General features: G+C 31.6%; 2 protein-coding genes across 5 annotated transcripts; one reads left to right on the top strand and one right to left on the bottom strand.

Annotated features, from left to right (window-relative positions):
- The first annotated feature begins 683 nt into the window (after positions 1–683).
- Positions 684–5,019, top strand: LOC133803526 (UDP-rhamnose/UDP-galactose transporter 6-like). 2 transcript variants are annotated; one of them, XM_062241610.1, is made up of 6 exons: positions 684–919; positions 1,863–2,067; positions 2,401–2,585; positions 2,673–2,873; positions 3,647–3,808; positions 4,351–5,019. In XM_062241610.1, the coding sequence occupies exons 2-6, from the start codon at positions 1,938–1,940 to the stop codon at positions 4,672–4,674; spliced, it is 1,002 nt and encodes a 333-aa protein (XP_062097594.1). In that variant the 5' UTR covers positions 684–919; positions 1,863–1,937; the 3' UTR covers positions 4,675–5,019. The 2 variants fall into 2 exon arrangements, with proteins under 2 accessions (XP_062097594.1, XP_062097593.1); XM_062241609.1 differs by having other exon boundaries at positions 1,807–2,067.
- Positions 5,020–11,286: 6,267 nt separating this feature from the next.
- LOC133803181 (protein GIGANTEA) lies at positions 11,287–21,257 on the bottom strand. Of its 3 annotated transcripts, none has more exons than XM_062241152.1 (15): positions 21,098–21,257; positions 20,366–20,691; positions 19,363–19,434; positions 19,177–19,231; positions 18,924–19,066; positions 18,345–18,613; positions 17,151–17,206; positions 16,248–16,485; positions 15,990–16,140; positions 15,078–15,287; positions 13,333–14,877; positions 13,025–13,093; positions 12,672–12,884; positions 12,062–12,154; positions 11,287–11,915 (listed from the first exon to the last, which is right to left on the bottom strand). In XM_062241152.1, the coding sequence occupies exons 2-15, from the start codon at positions 20,453–20,455 to the stop codon at positions 11,610–11,612; spliced, it is 3,510 nt and encodes a 1,169-aa protein (XP_062097136.1). In that variant the 5' UTR covers positions 20,456–20,691; positions 21,098–21,257; the 3' UTR covers positions 11,287–11,609. The 3 variants fall into 3 exon arrangements, with proteins under 3 accessions (XP_062097136.1, XP_062097137.1, XP_062097138.1); XM_062241153.1 differs by having other exon boundaries at positions 20,366–20,529; positions 21,098–21,256; XM_062241154.1 differs by having other exon boundaries at positions 20,366–20,490; positions 21,098–21,256.
- Positions 21,258–27,197: the final 5,940 nt, after the last annotated feature.

The raw sequence follows: 27,197 nt of genomic DNA, 5'->3' as shown, positions 1-27,197 counted from the left end.
CAAAATAAAAAACAAGAAAATCACGTTTTCTCTGATTCCAAATCATTGTATCCTAAAATCTTATAAATCTATCACTTTTTTATATTTTCAAATTCCATACCAATCACATATTCTGTTTTTTAAAACCCAAAAACAGTTTTCAGATACTGAACCAATCACATTTTCAAAAACATATTTTCAAACTATAAATTCAGATTTTATTTTAGAAACACACTTTTTGAAAATACAATTTTTCAATCACGAACCAATTAGGCCCTAGTGATCAAATATTTGTTGTATTAAATGAAAATTTAGATAATGAATTTTGCAAAATAGAATAAAATGATACTTAGTCCAATTTTAATCAAAATAATTTTAAATATAAGATCAATTGTTTGATCTTATATTTAAAATTATTTTGACTAAAGTCAATCTCAATGTATTATTTTATTCCATTTTATAAAATTTAAATATAAATTATTGATTTATATTTTAAAAAAAATTACCTTTTATTTATTATTTTAAATTGTATAAGAAAACCCCATTACAACCACATGGGTCACCACACACCACCACACTCACTCACATCACACACACTAAAAATAAAAGCATATCAAGTAAAATAAAATAAAAATAAAACGTCGTCGTGTGATGTTTCCCTTTCTCCCCATTGGCTGGCGCTAACACATCTCCCACGAGCTCTTCATTGCCCAACGGAATCTCTCTCTCTCTCAGTCCTCCATTGCCAAACCTTCAACTAAAACTCGGAGCAGTGCACCAAAAACCCATCAGACCAACCAAGCTTCCAAATTCTCTACTCCCAACTCTCTCATTTTATCTGATTGATATTTGATTGAATCAATGAGCTCCCTGGATTGAATTCATTCGGGTCCCATTTTTGGAGCTTACTTTGTGCCCAGCGACTCGCTTGGTTTAACAGGTGCGTTTCGAGATCGAATGGCTTATGTTTCAGGCATTTTCGGACTGTGATTTTTTAAATTTGTTCAGTTTCACATTGTCAGATCTGTTCTTCTTTTGTGTTGAATTGTGTACTAGTTTTCGAGGTTTCTAGATTCGAATTGTGATTTGGATCTGATTTGGGATTTTTCAACTTTTGTTTGCTGATCCGGATCTTTGTGGATTTTTCTCTGTGTTGATGTACAATTTGGTTTCAATTTCTTGTTAGTTAGTTTTCTTATCGTGATCTTTTGCTTTTGGTTTGAGAATAAGTAAAAGATTCAAATAAGTGTGAGTATGTGATAGTGGGGTTCTCCGTAATTTATTGAATTATGGGATTAAATTAGGCTGATGAATCATGTCAATGGTGGATCTACGGATTGTACAGTAATAGTAATTAGGTGGGGATGAAGAATCAGATTTTAATTATAATTAAGTTTTGATAAATGCATATATGCATATACGCATATACGATTGTTTGTATGTTTACCTCTAAAATATATTTGGTATATGAAATTTTTAATCACCTAATGTGGACTGAGTAATTGAAAAGTTATCTTGAGAAGAATTAGGTGCGAACAGGATGCTAATTTGGTGACCCCCCCTTCACCCTTCCAATGCCGAAACTATATGTGTCCTGATACCTAAAATGAACAAAAAATTCCATAACCATAAGTTATTTTATCACAATACAATATTCGAAAATATATTATGATTGAATATTGAAAAATGTGAAGCATTGAGATTGATCTTGTACCTAGTATTGGACTATAGTAATGAAATTTTTGTTTTTTTTCGTAATTTATCTGTTTGTACCTTAGTTTTCAATTATCACAATGTTTTTATTTCTCGAATTTATTCTTTTTTTAGAATATTTTGTTGCTCAAGAACTTTTGGACATTGTTGGATGTGAATGGATTTCTTAGAGGAGGCTGAGGGATAAAAGCTACAGTGGCCAACAGTGAGGAACATACATAATATATATTTATATATAAACAAATATGGCTCCAACTAACAAGGCTGATAAGAAAGCAACACTAGATGCAGCCGCATGGACGTTCAATATTGTCACCTCTGTTGGAATAATAATTGTCAACAAAGCTCTAATGGCTTCTTACGGCTTCAGTTTTGGTAAGTTCTGTACTTCTGTTTAATACTTTTAAGTTTTTTTTTTATTATTTGTTTTGATTTCCTCTTGTGTAGTTACACATTCTCTTATGTACATTACATTTAGGCAAACAGAACCTGCATATTCCTTCATTGATTTTGTTTTTCCTGGCCTTTTCATCGAGTAACTGTTTCTGGTATAGTTTGTGACTGAGGGTATTCTCACACTAAAATATTGTGATGAATGTTGTTGGAGTTTGATCTTTTTTTGTAACTTTTCACCATTCACAAGATATAACTTTGCTGCTTATCCTCTCATTTTTTTAAAGTATTAAACATAATCGCATTTTGCTGCAGCTACAACATTAACCGGTATGCATTTTGCTACTACAACTCTGATGACACTTGTTCTAAGATGGTTAGGATACATCCAACCATCTCATTTACCCCTCCCAGAGCTTCTGAAATTTGTTCTCTTTGCAAACTTCTCTATTGTTGGAATGAATGTTAGTCTAATGTGGAATTCTGTGGGATTCTATCAGGTATGGTTGGAATTTTGGTAAATTATGGTTTTAGCTATCTGTAATACTTTCAGATGTTACATTTTCCATTAAAATGTAACTTGGCAGATTGCAAAGCTCAGTATGATCCCTGTCTCCTGTTTATTGGAAGTTATTCTTGACAAGATCCGTTATTCAAGAGACACAAAGCTAAGCATATTAATTGTTCTATTGGGTGTTGGTGTTTGTACTGTCACTGATGTGAGTGTCAATACCAAAGGATTTGTTGCTGCCTTCATTGCCGTTTGGAGTACTTCTCTACAACAGTATGTAAGTAGTTATTCGTCTGCTATTCTCAAGGACAGAGATTGACTATTCTTCTGGATAAAAGGCTTTTGTAGACAAAGATAGCTATATGTGATGTTATGGCTTATTCAGCCCCAGTAGCCCATGTAATTACGTTATATGGGCACAGCGTATTTACTTTAGCAGGGATCTATATAACTTCAATTCAAATTATTCTTATATTTTAAATATCATGGTCGATTAGCTTATAACAATGCTCTCCAATTCCCCCAAAAGTTAAGATTTTTGGGTGGCTGTTGATTTTGGAGAAACTAAATACCCATGATTTCTACAACAGTGTAAACCTTGTTACATCTCTCTAAAATGGTGTGTAATGTGTAAAATGGAGTGTAAATCTTTGGACCACCTCTTTCTTCAATGTTTTACACTCTACGCAGTAGAGCTTTGCTCCATATTCCTGATGGAGTGCAGTTTGTCTTGAGTTTTTAAAGATTTAGAGGAGAATTTAGAGTCCTCGTGATATAGAGTCAAGTATTGGGTGGTTCTATGGGTGTTTGATACTAACGATTTTAAAGATTTATCTTCATCTGATTTACTAAAAATGGGTATGTGTGGTTGTAATAAGATAAATTATCATCTGCTATATCACTTTTGTACTCGTATTTCATCTATATAATCAGTCAATATTACTTATTTGTAAATATATATATATATGTATGTATCATTATAAAAAATGCACTCGTGAACTTATCAGTGGATTATCTAATTGTTCATGTTAACTTAACTCTTGTGTACAGTACGTGCATTACCTTCAACGGAAGTATTCACTTGGTTCTTTTAACCTCTTGGGACATACTGCGCCAGCCCAGGCTGCATCACTTTTGGTACTAGGTCCCTTCCTTGACTATTGGTTGACAAGCAAAAGAGTCGATGCCTACAACTATAACTTTGCCTCTCTGGTAAGTATTAACATTAATTTACAACGTTTTTAGTTTTGGTTGTCGGCCATAATCATCTATATGATCATATAAAAGTTTTTAGTCCATTATGAATCTCAATCTTGGGACTGTATGTAAGTGACAAAACTGAGTTAATCATTAGTCCCATTTCATCTAGTCATACATGCAAGATTTTGAATTGGGTACCATCTCCACATAATGCAATGTGTTTCTGATATACACACTTGCAATAGTGTGCTTCATGATCCATGACTCGTATAATTTACTTGAATGATGTGTGTGAGTTTAAATTAGTGTCCATCTTTACTCTTCAGCTGGATTTTGAAAACAGCAACACTGTTATGCACACATGTTTAACCTACAAACTTCCGGTGCACTAAACTTTTTGTGCTTCTCTTTTTTCCTTTATTATTTCATCTAGGGAAATGGGATTAGAAAAAAAAATAACGAAATAAATAAAATAAATGTACTGAAAACTTTTAAGGTACATGTTTCTTTTAGTTACTTGTGATAATTTCAACTTTGGCATTTTTTGTCTGCAGATGTTTATATTTATGTCTTGCACAATAGCAGTAGGAACCAACCTCAGCCAGTTCATCTGCATTGGCAGATTTACAGCAGTGTCTTTCCAAGTACTTGGCCATATGAAGACAATCCTAGTTTTGATCATGGGATTCTTCTTCTTCGGAAAAGAGGGTCTAAATCTACAAGTTGTTCTCGGCATGGTTATTGCTGTATGTGGAATGATGTGGTATGGCAATGCCTCATCCAAGCCCGGTGGGAAAGAACGAAGGAGTCTTTCTCTTCCCATAAGCAAACAACAAAAACACAGTATGGATTCTACTGAACTCGACGGGAAAGTCTAAAGTGTTTTCGTCTAGAATAAACATAGAAAATGTTGATTCCAGGAAACTTGTAAGTGATCCAAGGTTAGAAAAAAAAACCCATTACTTTCATTTGTTTCATCCTTGTTTTGTAGTTTCCATATTTGTCAAGGGTATTCAATCCCTTCTTGGGGAATGAATACATCACAGGATAGGGGAATTTTTCATTAAATTTTTAACATATTTTTTGGTCACATGATCATAATTATATAGTAATTATTTTTCATCCTTTTTGACTGAACCCTATTCTGTATAATTTGTGATTCAACTCTGGGCTGGATTCTCAGTATTATTATTCTCAATACAATTGTATGCAAGTTCATAGAAGTGATTATTCTGATGGAGTTTCAGATATCCGAAATCAGAGATACAATTTTACAGTGAAATAAATTATCAATACTCTTTGAGAAAACTGGTAGCTGAACTTTTTTTTTTCTTTCCTAAGAATATCATTAGAAAATTTGACAGCGATTGACAGAAACCAGAAAATTGTGATTATTATTATATATGCAGTGTTTTTTTTTTGGGTGTTCTATTTTTTAAAAAGGGAAGATATTTTTTTTTATAATTATGGAAGGATATACCCAAATATTGAAACAGTTGCCAAATTAAATGCAATTTGTGTGTTTTTGTCATTATCTGGCAATTTGGAATAATTTTCAACTAACAAGTGGATGTAAAGCATGTCAAGAAAAAGTTACATGAAATTGACCCCAGAAGTCAACCATAAACAAACAAGGAATATGGTCATAATTTATGTAAATTATATAATATCAATTCGAGATAATAGTGTAATAAATATGGAGGATCTAAAAGGCCTCGAAATGAATACTCTCAAATTTTGGAGATATTGTTTTTGGTATGAAGTTGCCATAAATAAAAAAATATTTGTCATAAGAGCTAAAGAGCAGCATTTCGAACAGAATTAGTGAAATAATCTCCTTTTATTGGATTTTACAAAAATAATAATAATAATAATATTGAAATGTGTAATTAATTTTTTTTTATCATCTAACATAAAAATTTCATATCAGTTTGAGATGGAAATTCTACCGTGATTAATAGATTATATTGTTTTAAAAATACTTTGAATCTTTTTAATTAAATTCTAGTGTTTTTTTACTGAAAATATATATATTGGACAATTTTTATATAAGGGTTTCACTTTAAACTCACCCGGTGGGGTTTTTCAGTTTTCTCGACTTGTGAATAGAGCATCTTGCAAATTTTCAGAAAATTCTGAATAGTTTACAGTACCGAAAACTAGGTTCAAATGTGTTGTTTTCCACGCGCATAAAAAAAAATTAGTCACGTGTGTAACATGTTTGAACTTAGTTTTCGGTACTGTAAATTATTCGGAAGTTTCTGAAAATTTGCAGGATGCTCTAAATAGCTACAATATACACAATTAAAAAAAATCGTATCGAAAACTATTCACGGGTCGAAAACACTGAGACTGAGAGTCTAACCAATAAAGCCTAAAATAAAACCTCTATAGAAAAATTGTCCTAAATATAAATATAAACATATATATAATCTTGTGTTTTGAAAAGACTATCTTTATAGGTCTTTTTTTTATCAAAATGTCACATTATTCTTCTAATAGAAAAAAGTTAGAGATACCAAATTTAAAAATAAAAGTCAAGTAATCGAATACTCTAAAAAAAATTAATAAAATTTTATTGCTTTTTGGAAAAAAAAAATCCTCAATTTTAAAAAATAGTGTATTAGCATCCTTAAAATTTAAAAATAAATTATATAGCCCCTCATTCTAAACCCCAATTTCCTCCTTGCTTGTGACCCTAAACAAAAATTGGGAGAAAACCTAATTAGTTAGGGGGAAACTTATTTCATCTTAAAATATCCAAAGAAATTGTTCGAAAATGTCTACTTTTTACAGAGATGGTATCCAAACCTTTAGGACAAATATTATGAGGTCAACCTCTCGTTATTATACATTTGTCTGGAAAAAATTGGTGAAGTAAAAAATCAAACTATTATAGGTCAACCTCTCGTTACTAAAAAGTAGTGTTGAGATTGAGTTTAAAGCAGCCCAGTTGTATTGTGGCTAAAGATATTATTGGAAGAACTAAAGATAACAAAAAGAAATATCTCACCATCCCACTCACAGCAGAACATGTGCAAGTGGATTCTAATTTCATTAAATAGAATTAACCATTGAAAAAAAATATATCTACTCTATATAAAATGTGGATAGATAACAAAAATGTTTGGTTTTAAGGATTTTTTTTATTTTTAAATATTAATTTTAACAACATATTTTTATATTTAACGATAAATTTAATTAATTAAAATATAATATTTTAAAGATATTTTATGATAATTTAAATAATTAAATCATATTTATTTAAAAATAATAAAGGCATACATATCATTTTTTATCTTATAAATTTGTGTGGTAGTTTATTTTTTATCAAGTGATTTGAGTTATTTTTCTTCATCAAATTCACTAAAGGACATTGCGATATACATTACAAACTAAAAATAGTTGATGCATGTAAGATACTGTCTAAACTATGCCTTTTTCTATTCTTATTTTATTTTTATTATTAATTTCTTTTTAAATATTATTGTAATATATATAAATATATGTCATTTAGCCATATAAATATATATCTATGTCAATATTGTATTTAGATGTCATATATGTAGAGACTATTGATATAAATATTTATATATACTATAGAATTATAATTCATTTTTATTATTGTTTATCGCCCAAAACGTGCATCCACTAAGCGGTGGTTGTGGTATAGATCGGACAGTCGATTCCACAAGGAGGCAATGAATTAAAGTTAATCAATAAATAAAGTTTAGAAATAAATAATGTGAGAAAAATAAAAACAAGTGATATTTTTGTTATTTTTTAGATTTAAAGATTAGAAATAAAGATAGATTAAAGTGTGATGTAACAATAGGTAACAAGTAAGAAGGATCAAGAGTCACCAATATGCATACTTATTTATTTGGATCTTTGATTCATAAAAATTACACAAATGAGTAGTTCACATCTCAACTATTCATTTGGAAGATTTAACATTGAAGTACAAATATGTTTCACAAAAATGTATTCAAGTGATTATTATTCTTTACTATAGAAAGATTAGATAAATCTTAAGAGAGATCTAAAAATGACATTATACCATTGACAATAATGCAATAACAGGTTTGACATAAAACCTAACACAAATATTACTTTTACTATTTATAAAATACATAGAAAGAGCATGACTAATTCTATATAGATTTAGCAAAAATAAATATATATGAATGAGATCGAGAAAATGATAAAGATATTATCTATATTATTTTTACTAATTTGATAATACATAGAAAGTGCTTGATAAAATCTATATACTATTAGTAAACATAAATATAGATAACAAGATGAAGGAATAGAGATGAAAGAAAATAAATCACTCAAATATATAAACTTTAAGCACAAGGTGAATCAAAAATACCAAACAAAGTCATAGTGCATATAGGATCATTCTAACCTTCTTAGGAAGGTTAGCCTATTATGCTAGACATTCTCATGAAATTCTAGAGAGAAAATATGAGAAATGATACTAAAATTTGGTAGAGTTTTGTTACCTAAAAATTATATAGAAAATGTGAAAGAATAGTCTATATTTATAGAGGAAGAAAATGACTAAAAAGAAATTAAACAACAATTTGGGGTTTACAAAATAAATCTGAAATATTAATAATAAAATATAATTTTGAAAAATCAAATCTTATTATAAATATTAACCTAGTTAGTTTGGTGTATGGTCAAAATGTCATTTTTCTAAAACACAAAAAAAGATGAGCTTTAAAGCTCAAAATGACAATTTTGCAAGGCCCAATACCCACAAAATATGGGTTGAAGGTGATTGGTGACAGAAATGGGTTTTGATTCATTTCCAGCCAATAAAAACGTGCCACGTAGGCAGGCTGCTGAAGGAAAATGGCTCTGCTGGGCTTCAGATGGGCTGCTACTGAAAGGTTGAAGGAGGCGTGTTGGGCCGCTGGAGCCGTGGAGGGGCTGGTTGGTCACGTTTGGGCTTCAGTTGTGTTGCTGAAGGGAGATGGGCCTGGTTTGACCGGTCAACGCAGGAGGAGAAGGGCCTGCTGGGTTGCTTGTGGAGACTGGGCCTTCGGCTACGTTGAAGGATGCTTGGGCGTGATCTGATTTGCTGGGCTACTTGGAAGACACGAGTCAGAATGGCTAGGTTGACAGGAGGACGCGTGGCGGGATGTGGTGGTGACACCTGGCGGCTGGGCAAGGAGAAAAGAGAGGCTGGGCTTCGGTTTGGGCCTTCGGGTTTAGACAACAATTCTTTTAAAAATGCTATTTTCTTCATCTTTCTTTTTCAGTTTTAACTGTTTTCTTTTCTTTTCATTTCAAAGTACCAAAATACAATTTTAATTCCTACAAAATAACAATAAATTAAATCACAATCAAATATTTTCATTTATAAAATAAATCATATTAATTCCATTAAAATATTAATTAAAACTTAATTTATTTTGACTATTAAAATCAATAAATGTGTATTTTCACCACTAATCAATTATACATATATATTTAAAAAAAACAGTGAACGAGTTTATATTAAAATTATAGACAATGTTTATAACTTTAAAACTAATTAGCAAACGTGCACTACACGTTGCTTCTACCAAGTATATATCTTCTATATAAAAAGTGTGTAGATAACGGAAATTCTTGGTTTTAACATTTTTTTATTTTTTTTTCCGTAACTTTAACGGAATATTCTTATATATAATAGAATATTTTTATATTTAACGGTAGATTGTAAATCTGACTTAAACTTAAATAATTTTAAATAAATAAATAATTAAACAAATTAAAATATGATATTTTGAGATATTTTACAATGATAATTATTTAAAAATAATAAAACCATATATTTTTTAACTTAAATAAAATTTAATTATACTTAAACTTAATATTATATTAAACATATAATATATAATATTTTGTTTTCACTGCCAAATTTAAAAACTAAAACAAACATAAACTTAAGAAAAAATTAATTAATTAATTAATTAATTAAAATATAATATTTTAAAGATATTTTATGATAATTTAAATAATTAAATCATATTTATTTAAAAATAATAAAAGCATACATATTATTTTTTTATCTTATAAATTTGTGTGATAATTTGTTTTTTATCAAGTAATTGAAGTTCTTTTTCTTCATCAAATTTACCAAAGGACATTGCGAGATATATTAGAAACTAAAATAGTTGATGCATATATACTACTATCTACACTGTGACTTTTTCTATTCTTATTTTATTTATATTATTAATTTATTTTTAAATATTATTTCATTTTATATATATGTCATGTAGTCATGTAAATATATATTTATATCAATGTTGTGTTTAGATGTCATATATGTAGAGATTATTGATATAAATATTTATATATAGTATAGAACTATAATTCACTATATTATATATATATATATATTAAAAAAGAACGAACAAATATTTATTAAAATTATAAACAATGCTTACAACATTAAAACTAAGCAAACGTGAATTGCACGTTACTTCTACCCAGTATATTATAAAAATTGTGTAGATAAGAAAAATTATTGGTTTTAACTTTAACTGAAAATATATATTTAAAACTAATTAAAAATAGATATTTATTAATTATATTAATATAAATTTAAATGTTATAAAATATCATTATGATAATAATATATAATCCTTATTTTTTACTAATATGAATTTAAATATTATAAAATATTATTATGATAATAATATTTAATACATTTAATACTTATATTAATATAATTTTAAATATTATATAATATCATAATAATAATAATATATAATACATAATCTTAATTTTTATTAAAAAAATTATATATATATTAAAAATTATAAATAATATTTTAGTTTAATTATTCAATATATTTATGTTTTTTTATATATAATATTATTTATTTATTTAAATTTTTTACAATAATAATATAAATTTAATAAAAATAATTAATAAATTTATAAATAAAACTAGGCACCTTAAACAAATTGCATACTTGTCTAAGTACCGTTTAAAGTCATAACAGGCATAAATGGTTTTATTCGATAATTCCATTTAATATTGTAAACTACTTTATAATAGTATATGATGATTGATCATGATCATCCATATTCCATAAAATTGCTCGTATGGACAAAATATGAATTTGAATGTTCAATTTATTTTGCCTGGCATAAAGGGGTGTAGAAAATTTGAACAGAGTTGCTGAATGTTTCAGATTTTTTTTTCTTGGAACAAAGTAATGATTTCTTTTTTTCTTTTTTTGGAACAAAAGCAGCACACATGGAATGGAAGACACAAATGAGAACATTATAATAACACAGTTTAATTATATCTTATCTACAAATATGCTAACAATATTGTGATCTGCTAAAAAGGAAATAAATTAAAAAGAGATGAAGCTTGATAATATATGCTAGCAATTCCAATCTCTCAGGAGAAAAGAAACATGGGAAGAAAAAAAAATGAAAATTTACATGTAGTAATCTACTGCCAAGATCGAGTTGAGCCTATAAAATACAAAACCAACTTGAGAGGAAATAGTACAATCATATGTCACAACATAAAGCCTCAAAAGGCCATGCCTGCAGTCTCACTTAATTATCATCCTTACATGAAGGCTTGTTATGTCTGGCCAAAAGAAAAGAAAGAAAAAAAAAATTGATGACTTTTTGAGGCATTCTATTTGGAAGACAGAATGAATATTTACTTTCCTGCAAACCACTATTCTTCAAGAACATTTAAACTGTTCCCTTGTCTATGTTGTAAGTTTCACTTGTAGAATCATACACCTAAAGTAATTGCCAGAACAAAAGCCTACTTGATGTCATATGGCGATGGTACAACCTAATTCCTTGGCCGCAACGTCAAGAAACTGTGTAGACCTACCGGTAGCCAGTCGGCTATGAGCTTCCCATGTCAAGCATTTTTCGATATCAGATAGCCAATTAATGTCATCTGGATTAAAATACTTATTATAAGAGGGGTCTCGAGAAGAACCGTTTACTTCTACTGGCTTAGGATTAGTTTTAATTGAACCAGTTTGCATAATATCACGAAGAACTGATGTGCTCAGTGTACGGACATGTGCACTTGGATGAGAAAGGCATCGAATGGTGGCTGAAAGACGGCACTGCATGCATCAAATCAGACAAATCGCACAACAAGGGTTTAGCATTTGCATTAAAATATAACTTGCTTTCTTTTAGGTTCATCTTTGCCTTTGTAATCATTAAAATTTAACACTTATCAAACACATTGAGGGTTTTTTTTTTTTACCTTCAACAAGTTTGAGAGGCCATCGGCAACTGCCAACCCAGATTCTCCCAGCTCCAGCACGGGCTGAACAGCTCTAGCAGTTGCTTCCAATAGCTGCCATTTTACATAGATTAATAACCAGCCAAGCATTTAGAGTGAATAAGGATAAGAAATAGGTAGGCAATTTAGGCTATGTGGGCACTTGAGTGCTCAGCATCAGGAAATATAAAGCAACTAAGGATGTCAAGACTGATTGTTAACATGAAAGGTTGATACGGATGAATGCACCAAAACTAGAAATATAGATGAATTTAAAAATGACAACTGAATATAACCTGATAAATGGAAACCTTAAGGGTAGGTAAAGTTTGTATCTGTAGTGGTGAGAAAGGACATAAATGGCAAGACCAAGCAAAAAAGAAAAAAAGAGATTGAAAAACAAATTCATGTTGCTTACTCCAGGTTGTTGGCAGTTTTAGACAGTGCCAATTTCCTAGTAGTACTTATATGAGCATAGAAAAGATGAGCAAACCCCAATGGCTTAACTTTTTAAGCTACTATTCTGACATACAATTAAATTAGACCAGCACACAAAGTCACTGCAAATTAAAACTAATTCATAATTTGGTACCTCCAACTGTGGTAAAGTGCAAGCTTCACCATCAACAAGCATCCCGTCTGTGGCACGAAGAAGTAGATCGGATGAACTTGCCAAAATTACCAATGATTCTAGGCTATCATGGTTTCTCATCAGCTCAACAATCAGCTTTACAATCCGCTGGTTGATTCTCCATATCTTCTGGCCATCATCTTTCGCAATCCAAGGTTGTAATTCTCTCTCAGCCTAACAAGCACATACAAGCCATGAAAGTGACTAAACAAATGAGGTCATTGAAACACCAATAAACCGGAAAGTAAGCTACTAACTAATTCAGGCAAATAACAATTGAAAATTGAAAATTACAAGGTGAGAAGAAATTGGACCTGAAGAACAACTGCAGTTGCGGCCTTTGTTGGTGATGCAATTACAACATTGCATAATGCATCAACTACCTAGAAACATTCAGATAAAGAATGGTCAGATGTAACAACTTTATGATGATCATATAGTAATCCAAATGATAAAGCAGAAATTTATTTATCTAATGAATAGAATGTCTTTTGTGATTGAATATGCACTAGCATTATTGTTAATCATAATTTGCCTCTCTCTCTCTCTCAAAAATATTTCTTTCATTACAGGCGAGGCATGGAAGCGGCTAATACACAAGGAAACAAGATAAATATGTTACCTGTCTCCATCCTTGTTGGGCAGAAGTGCTTTCAGCAGTAGGTTTAGTTTCCGGAGCTGCAATCAACTTGTGCCATAACAGTGAAACAACAGAGAAACATAACTCTTGCTTCTCTGCTAGGACTGATCCCAGAAACACTTGTGCACTGCAATTGAATCCTATGTGCCTGTCCTTGGTGAGGAAGTTGGCTAAATCCGAAGCATCTAAAGAAAAGCTTGCAATACCTTTACCCGAAGCACTTTCCGGGACTTCATTTGAATGTGATGCACCCTCATATTTAAGTTTAGAATCTGCATTTGTTGAAGTCTTGCTTTGCGAGAGAGTAAGCTTCCCTGAAACTGAGCACCTACCATTTTCATATTGGTTTTGCTTTCTTCCATTCAAATATGTATGAGACTCCTTCCGAACAGGTACATGTATTAAATGTGCTTCTAATGGCTCAGCCTTGTTAACAATGGATGCAACTGCTTTGCTGTGAATATCAATGAGGTTATACAATGACGATGCTTTGTTGTGTATTTCATTGTCCAACTTGCACCGCATCAGGACCGACAGAGCATGCATACAAGCCTTCGACCGCCTAAATAATTCAGAAACATGTGCTGCAACCATTGCTGCAGCCACTATCTCATTTGAGCTGTAACTCCATGATGTTCCAAGTGAAGATGGTTCTAGTGAAAAAAGAGCCTCCAGAATTACTAAGATTCTACGTGTGTGTCCAATTGCTGAGTCAATACTTTCACGGAATTCGTTACTAGTTCCATTTATTTTGACAGGCTTCGCATGATTCTTCCCATCCTTAGAATGTGAATGATTACTTCCCTTCAAAACAAAGGGGAATAATTGCAGTTCACATGAAAGAGCACAAACTGCAGCAAGTACATACGAATCAAATGCCGCAACAGGTCCTTGTTTATTTGTCCTTTTAGATCGATTTTCTCTCAGCTTATCAGATGCATCTTGTGATTCCTCGGTAATTTCATCATATTGGTAACTTTCTTCTCTTCTGGGCCTCTTGTTCCCAATGAACTGAACTTCATGACTAACACACACAGTTAATACAACAAATAAAAGGCGAGATGCAAGCTCTACTGAGGCACATGATTCTAAGAATAGTGAATGAACCATTGTACGAAGCTCTGCAACAGCAAGATTTTTTGAGGCAGATCCTAAGCTGGAAAAGTATCTGGATTTTCTGTTTTGTTCTGATGAAGATTCAGATGGAAAGGTTCTCTGAAGAATCGCTTCCACAGTGGCAACAAAAATTTTCATGAGACATGCTTCAGATGGACTTCCACGAGGAAGATATTCCAATACCTTAAGGAGAGGTATGTATAGATTCCATGACAGAACAGGAGGCTGCAATGGAGTGGCAACAATGATTTCTGGAAGATCAACCGCAGAGGAACTCAAAGGAATCAAGCCATAAGCAGCTTCCCATATTGTACAAATTCTCCATTCAACATCGGGGCCATGAGCACAAAGCATTGATGCAATCCCTTGGGCAGTAGCTTCTATGGTTGCTACAGCAGCCGGCACCTCTATCTGGTTAAATGCAGCATTGAGATTTTTTTAGGTTTGAGATAAATATGTTTTGATTTCCTTCTGAACCAAATAAGTTAATATTCACAGAAATTAAAAATAAAACTTAAAAATACACACACAACAACAAAAAAGAATGAAGAACTGATCCCCAGAAAAATTAAATAAAAAAGAAATAAGAACTGATAAATCATCACAACTACCTGCTTCCTGTAAGATGAAATATAACCACCCAAAGGATCGTGTTGAACTTCAACTCCCTCAACTTGCCTTATAGGAGGAAAAAGCAATGCAGGCTGTGAGAGGATGCGGAAAAGTAGAGCTGCTGCTGCATCAGCTGCTATACCTGCTCTCATGGACATAGCCGTCCCAATTGCACGCAAGAAATGCAAATGCAACCAGTTTCTAGGAAGCTACATACCAAAAAAGAAAGTGCATTTAAATCAAACTACTCTAAGTGCTTCGTCAACTATTAGAAAAGATCCAAAGCTGCAAGAAATTAAGTCCCTTGTCCACATAGAACACCACAAAGAATAATAACTGTTTATTTTCATCCCGCTGCCATATATAAGAGTTCATCTCTTTATATATGAGAAACAAATAATTTCAACCTTGTCTTAAAAAATAGCAAACACGGAACACCTTGCTCCTCTTACCACAACCAGCAAAGGTTGGCAGCATTTCTACTGACAACAAGGTTAGTTTTGAAGTAATCTCCGTGTAACAAGAAAAAATATCAACTCAAGGGAAAGCAATTAACTTCAAAATGAAGTCAAAAGAGAGAATTCAGAAAATATACTTCCAAGGGTGTCTTGGAAAACTATTAGTTAGAATTTCAGTCAGTAATTCAGAATTATTCTGAAGGCCATAATTTATCCTCTATTGAATATCTTCTCTCCCTCTTATTATTCTTCCCCTCTGTACCCAGTCCTATGTATGAAGAAATGAAGGCCCAAAACTACTATTCCATAAATGTATTTAGGCCTAGTATAGAACTTAGCTGCCTGAAGGGTTGGATGCAAGTAGGCTTTCGGAATCAAATAATGAGTATTTTTAATCATCAGCATAGCATGAGAATATAGTTAAACACCAGCAATGTTCAGTATCCAGCTCACCCTTATTCCAGTTGCATAATCTTCAGCAGCCCGGAGGAGTTCCACAAGTTGTACAGCAGCATCAAGTGCATCTGGAGCCCATGACGGTGGTGCTTCTAGAAGTCCAAGAAGAAGTCTTTGGGTGGCACTTGGAGTAGCAATAGCATAATACCTAATACAAGAACAAAATTTAATATTTGTATTCAGCAAAGCCAAGTTGGACACTTAGAAAGGATCTTCTACAATGTTAATTAAAAAAGCATATGAGCCATCCATTACCTATGAAATAAACGTGCATATGGCTCAAGAGCTGGAAGCCCAGCAACTAGATGTTCATCCAAAGCTGTTGTAGGTGGAGGAAGTAGAAGTGCAGGGACAGCAACTGCTGTTAAAGTAGCCGTTTCATATCGAGCAACTTCCTCGTCACAGACACTTAATATAACACCAGCACCATTGGCTACTGCCCACCTCGGAGTTGATGGCATCAGCTGAGGATGCTTTCCAGATCCACGTGAAGCTAAAGTAACAAAGAACTCAATCAATATTGGTCATTACCTTAAAAGGTCAAATTTATTTTGATGTTCTTGTTAATAAAATAAAGATGTTTTACTTCAACAAACAGAACAGAAATTAACTGCGTATGATACACATCTTAATTTCATTCAAACAAATTGGATAAGAAATCCATTTCTAAAGGAAGTAACATTCAGATCCCCCTAGTAATTTTGTCCTAGGGAAATAAGACTGGTGATTCACCATAACATTTGTTTTGATTACGTTGAACAAAAATAAAGAAATCATAAAAGAAACAGTAGTTGCTTTTAATGTTTCATACAAACATAAAATCAACAGCAAAAAGCAATTCAATCACACTGCAACACTTTTTCAGGTAAGCGTATGCTTGTTTCTTTGCATGCATGCATGCAAGTTGGCCTTCAGTTTAAAAAGCATACATAACACCAGAATTTCATCAACTTATATTTATACTATAAATATGACTACTAAATCATGTTGCTTCATGTGTATTTCAGGGGAGAAATCTAGATTCTATAATATATGCATCCAAAAGTTTTCAAAATGAAACATTATCATATATGTGACATCAAGCAAAACCATTGCTAAAGTATTATTAAATATCCACACTATGGTTGGGTTATATCACTTGAGAAAGACCTAACTGACCTGTTGTAGGTGGCTTGAGCTCACCAGCAGCATATTTACCCATAACACCACTGCACCTGTTACATCAAAGAAATGAAAGCTTTACAAAAGGAAAATAACCAAAGTACAGAAAAATTATGTCCATGTAGAATGTTAAAGATGATGATTTTACAGTTAAAACTAACATAGTGAATTAATGATGATTAAACGTATCAAATAAGAATGAAAGCCTGCTCAATGGATCTGCAAAGGGGAAAAAACAAAAATAGAAAGCCTACTGCAATATCTAGATTATGTTTTCCCCTGTTGGAAGTGGAAACTATGTCAACTCTTCAAAATGTTTTGACAGCCACTCTTTTTCTCCCTTTGTTTTATACTCACTCCTCTCAACGCTTGACATGTGGATAGAGAAGTTAACAGTTTTACTTTTTAATAAGATTTTACATGTCAAGTTGTGGGAGAAGAGTGCAAAAGAGACATGTTAGCACTCCTCTTTGACCCAGAAAACAAAGAGAGATTCACTTATTGTAATTTTGAATCAAGAATCAATTCCATGCATCAACCAATAATTGTATGGAAAATTTCTTGAAGAATCCACTGACCAAAACCTTCTCTCCAGTAGAACTTTGAACAATTTTAAGAGCCAACACACTAAACCCCAACCCAAAAAATTATTAGGTAAAAACACATCCTGAAAACTCCTCGAAGTTACCCCTATAGATCTAATTCATTAAGCATCCTACTGACACAACTTCACAAAGATTTAAAAGATGATCATCTATAACCTCAAACAAACTCAAATGTTAATTTTTGTCTTTGATGTAATGATTGAAGGAAAAGAAATACTACCTTTTTAAGACCAAGAATTGTTGCTTTCGAGAAGAGTGAAAGTTTTAGTATTCATTTGATTTCTACTTGCAGGGACTTCAAGAATTTATTGTTTTTAATGTTGTGCCAGAGTTGCTTTCTGTTTATATACCTGACAGTAATTCTGTTATCCTTAATTTTCCACACTAGTTATTTTGTATTAAAAATTTATGATTGATCATATAGAAATATCAGAGGAAGTCAGCTTGGTTTACTTTTTTGCCTTAAGTTGGTATGGTGTGCTTGGTTTACAATTAGCAAAAAAATATTTATAATTTCAGGAAAATATTTATATATTTATATATACATACGGTAACAGCAGGTCTGAACCAATTAAAATATACTTACCAACGGAAGTAGTCACTTCTGATACCAAGAGGTGCAGCGAGCAATATATCAGTAATCCAGGGAGACAAAGGCCTAATAGGTTTCCTCTCTTGTTGCGAAGCAGGTGGAGAGGAGGAACCCCCATTGTTGCTAGTAGTAGCCTGGCTGCCACTACGACTTCTTTCTGTTTCACTGTTTTGTTGTTCCACTTTGTATATTGGGCGATTGTAATGAGTTAAAATTCGTAAAATTTCCCCACACGCCAGAGCCCATTGTTCAGAATATTCATTCTGAGGAGAAGCAACAAAGAACCAATTAAATCCATGAAGAATATTTTTTTAATGAATTCCATTCTAATGCTTTATGTCATTGATTCTTGGTGAAATTTAAGAAACAAGTAACATCTTATGACTTAACGAATAAGAATTTTATAAACAAACAAAAGAAAAAACAGTGGGATGATAAAACAAAACTTGGGGAAACACTGAATGTCAATTATTTAAATATAACTGGCAAATAATTATGCACTAAAAGTATAGAGTTTACCAAAAAGAGAAGAATAAATAATTAGGATGCAACCAATTATTAATCTTCCCATACCTCACTGCTTGGGCAGACTAAAGATATGAAAGAAGCAAATGGTGGACTGGCCCTGTCATACACCAGTGTGCCATCAATAATACACGAAATAATTGGAAGAACAACAGCATGCCCGTGCTCAGGATGGTGAAGGACAAATGTAGCTGGACAAAATTTTAGTACATAAATTAGTCATCACAAAATTATTAGAAAACATTTCTGAAAAGAGTTTACATATCTATTATGAGAACTTTCAAAAGTAGAGAACCAGTACCCAAGACATCATCAAATAGGCGTTGTTCCTTTGAAGGATAACGATTACGAACAAGCTGCCCAAAAAAAAAAAGTATTTAGTACAAACATTTGACAAAAACACCTACATCTCCTATCCGAAAAGAATTTAACATTTTCTTTCCAGCCTTTCAGCATAGATAAGACAATTAGTTCATAAAAAGCATACCTCTGCAATGTCATCAGGAAACTGATCTGATGTGAACTGACCAAAATAATCCACATAGGCAATAACTTGAGCCTATACACGCAAAGAAGAGGAAAACTAAATAAATGATCAAGGAGGAGCATGTTTCTCAAGTTTTTTTGGCATTGTTTTATCAAAACACGAGAAGTCAACCAACAAGATAGTAACAAGAAACAATGAGTTTGATTCACATATTCTCAAGCAAAAGAAGATTTTTCAATTTTCAGATACATGTAATTTCTTTTTCCTAAGATATGAAACAATCCTTTTTCTAAAAACTTTTCCAAGAAAAATCCAAGTTCCAAAAATAACCTACGAGAATGAGAAATCACCAAGAATAGAAAATAAAAGAGATGAATCAAAAAACATTATGGCCATGTTTACTAACCCATGATGAAAAGAATTGTAATTTAGAAAGTTCAGAGATGAATGAAATTGAACAAAAAATTGACATATTGCTTCTTGATTTAACTAGTCTTGTGAGGGATTCACTAAAACTTGTAACCTAAATGTGTAAGTAAACATAAGGATAGATGACGAGGGGAAACACTTCTTTTATTTTCCATTCCCTTTACAGCATATTGTAGAACAGTAGTCATACTAGTATGGCTTATAAGTTATAGCAAATCACAACTCTCTTCCAAAAAAAAAAAAGTATCTTTGATAGGCTCTGAAGAATATATCCCCAAAAATCTCAAATTAAATATTGAGCCTAAAAGAATACTACGAGAACTGATTGAAAGGTAGTAGCTCCTATTTGATCTTTTGTTCATTTTATATTTATAAATATCAATCACAACAACTGTTCATATTTGTATTTCCATTTAAAATTCATCAAACAAAAGTTTTGCAGTTTCAATTCAAGACCTAACAAATAAAATTTATTCAAATGAACAAGTTTCACCAGATTGAATTCAAACCTCAAATTTAACCTACACATACACCTATAAAATTACAGAAATGAAAATAAAATAGTAAGCTTTACCTTTCTTTGTTGGGCATCTTGTGAAGGAGGACAAAACAAAGAAGAGAATTGAAGACGATCAATCCATCTCTCACGACTAGTTCCGGCCATTTGAGTCAAATAAAAAAGCTTTAACCAAACACAACCTGAAAAATCCTCAAGCTCGACCAATCAAGAATCCAAATCTGATAGTTCACCATCCCCAATCAGAATCAACACTCTTCATCAAAAGCAAATCTATACAATATATAACATATATATTCTACAATCCTGCACTATCTAATACGCTAGAGCTCAACTTCAAGTCTTTCCTCCTCTGAAAACCTCTAAATTAAGCTCTTGGATTTCTGTGATAAACATGGTAGAATCTTATCAGCGCCATACTTAGAAGCTTAAGAAGATGCTAAATCAAAATAAATAAATAAAGAATATGCCCATTTCCATCAACAAGCTCCACCACCAACCCATCGAACAAAATCTCAAATTTAGCAACTGGGCACCTCAAAAAAAATCAGAAAACTATCTTTTTCAAAAATGCCCTTCACAAAACCAAAAATAATAAAACTAGCTAAACTCAGGCACAAAAAATACATATACACCAAGAAGAAGCTACAACTATCAGGAAAAATTCTCAAATTCAACAACTGATCAGAAACAATTTTTCCCCCAAAAATTGTTGAAAATAGAAAATGAAAACTTGCTCCAAACTCGCTACCAAAAAAATTCAAAAAATTCAAAAATAAAAAACCTCACCTGAGTGTTAGTCCTGTGACCTAATTTCTTGTCGAAAAATGGTTTATGGTAATGACACCAGACAGAGAGAATTCAGATTTTTTTTCCTTTTTTTTCTTATTTTTTGTCTGATGGAAAATTATTTTATTTTTTAAGAGAGAGAGAGGGGTATTTGACAGAGATATAGAGAGAGAGAGAGAGAGGAGATCTTTAGGAGGCTTCTCAGTTAATCGCTAAGAATGCTTACACGTGGCATTGATATTTTCGTCTCGCCTCATGGGCTTAGGTGTCATATCATCACCATGCGATATTATTATATGCATGGTCATTATACACATTCATACATACATATTATGATACACACAATATTTTTTTATAATTTTTTATTTTAATTTTAGTGTTTAAATTAAAATAGTCAAAACAGGGTCAAATTAACAAGTGGAAGGGGTTAGTGGGCACTAAGCGACAGTTGCGAGATGAAATTACGAATTTGCCCCTCTTGGAGCTCTGAATCTGATAGCTGAAGTTGACAGCTATAGGAATTTCTATAATAGGAAAAAGCATGTTGTGTTTTGGAAAGTGGGCCCCACAATCTTCCTAGATATTTTCTCATGGAGTTTTTGTATCCTGCTTCTGAGGTGTACGAACTTCTCCTGTACCTCTTTTTCTTTTTTCTTTTTTTTTCTCTTCCTTTTGAGATAAGTTCCGGAATTTTAATACAAAGTTGGTTGAGTTTTATGGGAAATTTATATACATATTTGTAATTTATGAAAAAAGTTTGATGTATATGGTTTTTGAAAATATACTATTCACTTCTTTATTCTTTGTGGTCCAATCCATCTTTCTTATTCTATCGAATCTACTTTTTAACACAATTCATTTTCTCAACCTTTAACATCTCTTCTTTTTTTAAAAAAATATTTCATCTTTACTAATGAAAATATATTTATAAGTGTAAGTATTTCTCAAACTTTTGAATCTATCAGTATACTTCACTATAAATAGAGTAAAAGTTCATTTTTATAGAATAAATGTTCATTTTTAAAGAGTTTTTCAATTCTCATTCATTACGATATCTAGAGAAACTGTCTTAGTAAAAATGCTGGACGTAGGATTATTGAGTTCTTTTTTTATAGGGTAAATACTATTTTGGACCCTGTGTTTTGCAAAAGTTACCATCGGCCCATGTTTTATTAAATAACAATTCGGACCATGTGTTTTGCAAAATAGAACAAAAAAAGTACCTTATATCTAATTTTGGTAAAAAAAAATTCAATTATAAGATCAATTATCGGGTCGTTAGTGATGCGATGGGTTCAGAGAAACAAAAAAAGTAGTCGATGAACTGATAATCAAATATTATATTTTAATTTCTTTTTTACCAAAATTGTGTATAAGGTATTGATTTGTTCTATTTTATATAAAACACATAGTCTAAAATGATATTTTTTTTTTTTATATTCTACAACTTTTATTTTAATCTTTTTTTTTTCTGGCACAAATCTTCTCTTAAAAGCTTGTACACCTATGAGTTCTAGGTCAACACCAATCTTTAAACATTACAAAAAAAGAAAATTAGTCAAATCTATCATGAATGAGATATTTGCTTATTTAAAAAAATACTTTAAATTTTGAACTGACTTGAAGGAAAAAAAAACTAACAAAATATAGAAACTATTATGAGTTTTTGTGTTATTCTTTATTACATTGATCTTTCATTAGCTATTTCTACCACTACAAAAATACGGCATTAAAACGAGTAGTTACAAAAGAAAATAAACTTATTTACAATAATATGGTAATGAGAGGAAGGCAATGGTGGTTGGCATGTTACTAAATGTTGCTCAATGAAGACGACTCCGCCATTGAAGGCCAAGAGAAGAGAAGGGAAAGAGAGAAAAAAAGATCAATATACGAAATTTGAGACTATATAATCCTGCTTTCTATGATGAAATTATCACAAAAATTGTCGTTATTGTGTTGCTGAAGAGGTTGCTTGACAAAAATTTTGCCATGTTAAGATCGATTATGAGATGGAAAGATTGAAAGATGTTACAATTTATCTTATCTTTTAAATTAAAATAGAAAATTATGTGTAAATATCAAAATAATCCTACGAAAACCGAACTATAAAAAAAATTAATGAGAGTTTTATGCAAATTTTTGTAGTTTTATATCCACCTAAGCTTCACCAAATTAAAATGTTACAATTAATACTAGTTTGCATCTAGATATCTTAGCAATGCTAATGAGATTAAATATTAAATTTATATAATATTTATAATAGTGTATTTTTTATGCAGGTTAGACAATAATCTTATTATTTTTTTTCAAAAATAAATAAACTACTATATAATTAGTGATGAAAAGTATCAAAATATCAGTGTCAGGTAATGCATGCCAATTTCGCCATCAATTAACTCATGAGCATTAAATTTTACATGTCATTTTATTACATTACAATAATAAATAATATAAATAAATTGTTACATACTACTGCTGCTGCTACTATATATAATAAATACACATATATATATACGATATATATTAAGGTAATTTTCATATTGGGGTGTCTATTTTTCACCCAATAAAAAAAACTTTTCAAATGTACACTTATGAAGCCTGACAAAATAATTGAAGATATTTGGGATTGTAAAAAGATGTTAACTAATTCTCATCAAATTAATAAAAATTGAAAATATCAGTTTACCTTTGATATATATATATATATAGATAAAGTTCATAGATATATTTCATCACGTATGTATATCCGCGTATATGTATATATGCTTTCAAATCACTATTAATTTCTCACCAAAAGTTAGCTACCAAACAACTAAATACACATATTAGTAAGAGCTTAATTTTTGTTATATTCATAATAAAAATAATTAATTAATGTTCTTGTTAATCATAAATACAGTTCTTATCACTTTTTCTAGCATAGTGTGTGTGTGTGTCGACACTCTACTAATTTATATCTTTATACATATATAATTAAATAATATGATATATTTATATAAATATATGTAGTGCCAGTTGACTAAATCCTGAGTTTTTGAAATGATTAAATTTTGGTAACAGTTGACCAATTAATACAAATTGGTTAATCATCAAGTCCTTCATAATGATTTGAGAGAATGAAATTGCTAGCATATAAGATTTTTAATCTCTCTTCTCTTCTTTTTTTTTTCCTATTCGAATTAAATAATAAAGGTTGATAAAGCAAGGGAACATCATATAATATATATATAATATTTTTTTTAAAAACCAATAAATCCCAAGGGGTGGGATATATAGAGAGAGTTAAGTCCAAAAGAAATAAAATAATAAAGTTTAGCCACGTCAATTTACTTTAGGTGTGATGTTAGGCTAATATTCTTATATATATATATATATATATATATATATATATTCGTTGTGATGAAGAAAAAAAGGGCACTATGAAACGAGACTTTGCTTTCATAAATTTGAGTGGAGACAACACGTAAAAGTTAATAGGATATCGATGCGTGTAATGTAAAAACGCAATAAAAAAGACTAAATTTAATTATAATCATATATATATTATAATAATTATATATAGCGTTAATAAAATCAACTGTATATATATACATCCAATATTTACAAACTTTATTTCCAAAGTTGATAACTACGTTACGTCCACAAACTTTCTCTATCGATCGAGGTGAAAACCCTAGCTAGTACATGATGAGAGGAGTCTTAAACGCTTAGAATTGGTTAAAAATAGCAATATTTTTAACTATACACCATATATATAGGATAAATATGAAAAGTTTTGAAAAAATTCTTATTGGGGAAAAAGTTTGAAAAAAGAGCAAACACTAACAAATATAATAATCTACGTAAGAAATTAATCACACACGCATGCATTACATATATATATATATATATAGAGAGAGAGAGAGAAAGAGAGAGAGAGAGAGCACTATTAATTTATCTAGATATGGCTACTAAAAAAGAATAAAAACTTTTGAAAACTGAGTGCATTTTCAACTATTATTGTTTTGAGTACGTATACATATTATTATTCATGATTAATTATATGCAAATTGATATAGTGTTAAAGTGTAGCTAAACCTATAAGCCAACGAGTGTACTCTTATATTATTATTAAGTTTTCACATAGTGAATCCCACTAACTTTAATAGCAAGTGGATGGAAGTATATATATAATAAATATTATTGTGCTAAGTAGTGTAGCCCATCATCATATATGTTTCCAATAGAGACACATTTAGATATACTTAGAGGCTGTTTATTATTGGCAATACAACTAAAAAGGAATTGATTAAAACCCTTCTTCTTATATATAAAACAAGAACAAAAAATCATTCTATATATATATAAATGATGAAACATTTGGTGTTGGTAATTGACATATATACCTCTTCTAATTAATTAGTATAATGCTATTTATACGTACATAGCTTCAAGGAGCATAGGATATAAAATCATAAAAGTATTAATATCACTACTAAAAAAAAGGTTTTTTAGCAAAAAAAAAAAAAAAAAAGTTTTTAGGACTCGCGAGCCTTAAGAGCCCTAAATGAATATTTTTAAGACTCACATTGCGAGTCCTAAAAAGTTTTATTTATAATTTTTAAAAAATTAAATGGTAGCCAAAGCTCTCGCCGGAGCTTCGACAATGATGGTGCCTGTAACGCCCCAACTCCAGGGACCGTTACAGTGCACATTGCAAACAGTGCTAAACTCGCTAATCGAGTCGTTTGGCCATAAACGTGTAACTAAGTATGATTAGCAGTTTAGGGATTAAACATTTTGGTTATGGTATAACGTTTCACTAGAACGTTTAATATATACATTGGGATCCCAAAATAATAATTTTAAAGTTTATTACAAGAAAGTGTTTACAACAGGCCGATCTAAGCGGAAAAACAGGGTTCAGCCCTAGTTCCACTTTCAAACCTCGCCCAAGCATTGGTCGAGCAGCTGCATATGTACACGTCATCACCTAAGCTCTCCAACTCAAGGATGGTCCAGCTTCCTTTTTCCTTTACCTACACCACAAAGCACCCGTGAGCCGAAGCCCAGCAAGAAAACTCATATGCTCATAAACAATCATATCATGATATCAAATCATATCTGGCATGCCTAGCATTCATAGCTCTATTCAGCATGCAAATGAATTCAAACATATGCTGGGGTATCCAGGACAAGAAGTCCTGGCCTTATGACTGGAGGACTATCAAGTCAATCCTAATCAGATGAGTGTCGCAACACTTGAGGTTCTGATAAACCTAGCAAGTCACTAATTCAAGTGGAAGGGTGGCTGTTGGGTAAGCCTCTAACCTTCAACAGGTTCTGATAAACCATGCTGAGTGACCAACAAGCAAGTCACTGGGGCCTCAGTGCCCAAGCCATGCATATGATGATCAAAATGATCATACAGAGCTCATAGCTCTGATCAGATGAGTGAATATCACTTGAGGTTCTGGTAAACCATACTGAGTGACTGACAACTAGGTCACTAGGGCCCAGTGCCCATTTCCTGCAATGGCTCTACATGACTAGCCTCTGGCTAGATAAATGCTTGTTTATATTCATCGAACTTGAGGTCGGTCTTGCATTAATGCTCTTTGAGTCATTCAACGCAGAGGGTCGATTAGGTCCAATCGACATAGCTTGCACTACACACTAGGGTTGTCATGACTAGTGAGTTAGCACAATGTGACCAGTGCCCAGTACCACTGCCGAACCTGACTAATGAGTCACGGCTTCACAGTTGATACTAACACCTTTACCAATTCCGACTAATGGGTCAGCCCTATGTGACCAGTGCCCAGTACCACTGCCGAACCTGACTAATGAGTCACAGCTTCACAGTTGATACTAGCACCTTTGCCAAATCTGACTAATTAGTCAGTACCATGCACAAGTAAGCAATGCTATCAATGTGTATCATATGCCAATTATCCAAGAATAGGGCATTCAGCATGCTTACTAAACAGTTGTTAGCATAATTATGATCATGCACAAACTCAAAGACTCAAGCTCTGACCAATCTCATATTCATCATTCATGGCATGCCCTAATCACATGTTTCTCGTGCATCACATGCATCGCACTTAGTCATCCA

Source organism: Humulus lupulus, chromosome X (assembly GCF_963169125.1).
Source record: "Humulus lupulus chromosome X, drHumLupu1.1, whole genome shotgun sequence".
NCBI lineage: Eukaryota > Viridiplantae > Streptophyta > Magnoliopsida > Rosales > Cannabaceae > Humulus > Humulus lupulus.
The sequence above is the reverse complement of the archived record's forward strand: the minus strand, read 5'-3'. Positions and strand labels throughout refer to the sequence as shown.

Bases quoted from the DNA above. Each gene is read 5' to 3' on its own strand.
- LOC133803526 (XM_062241610.1), top strand. From the start codon at position 1,938: ATGGCTCCAACTAACAAGGCTGATAAGAAAGCAACACTAGATGCAGCC. The intron at 2,874-3,646 runs GTAAGTAGTTAT...TCTTGTGTACAG, and splicing joins GTACTTCTCTACAACAGTAT to TACGTGCATTACCTTCAACG. The intron at 3,809-4,350 runs GTAAGTATTAAC...TTTTGTCTGCAG, and splicing joins ACTATAACTTTGCCTCTCTG to ATGTTTATATTTATGTCTTG.
- LOC133803181 (XM_062241152.1), bottom strand. From the start codon at position 20,455: ATGGCCGGAACTAGTCGTGAGAGATGGATTGATCGTCTTCAATTCTCT. The intron at 19,232-19,362 runs GTATGCTTTTTA...TTTTTTGGGCAG, and splicing joins TTCCTGATGACATTGCAGAG to CTTGTTCGTAATCGTTATCC. The intron at 17,207-18,344 runs GTAAGTATATTT...TTGATGTAACAG, and splicing joins AGAAGTGACTACTTCCGTTG to GTGCAGTGGTGTTATGGGTA.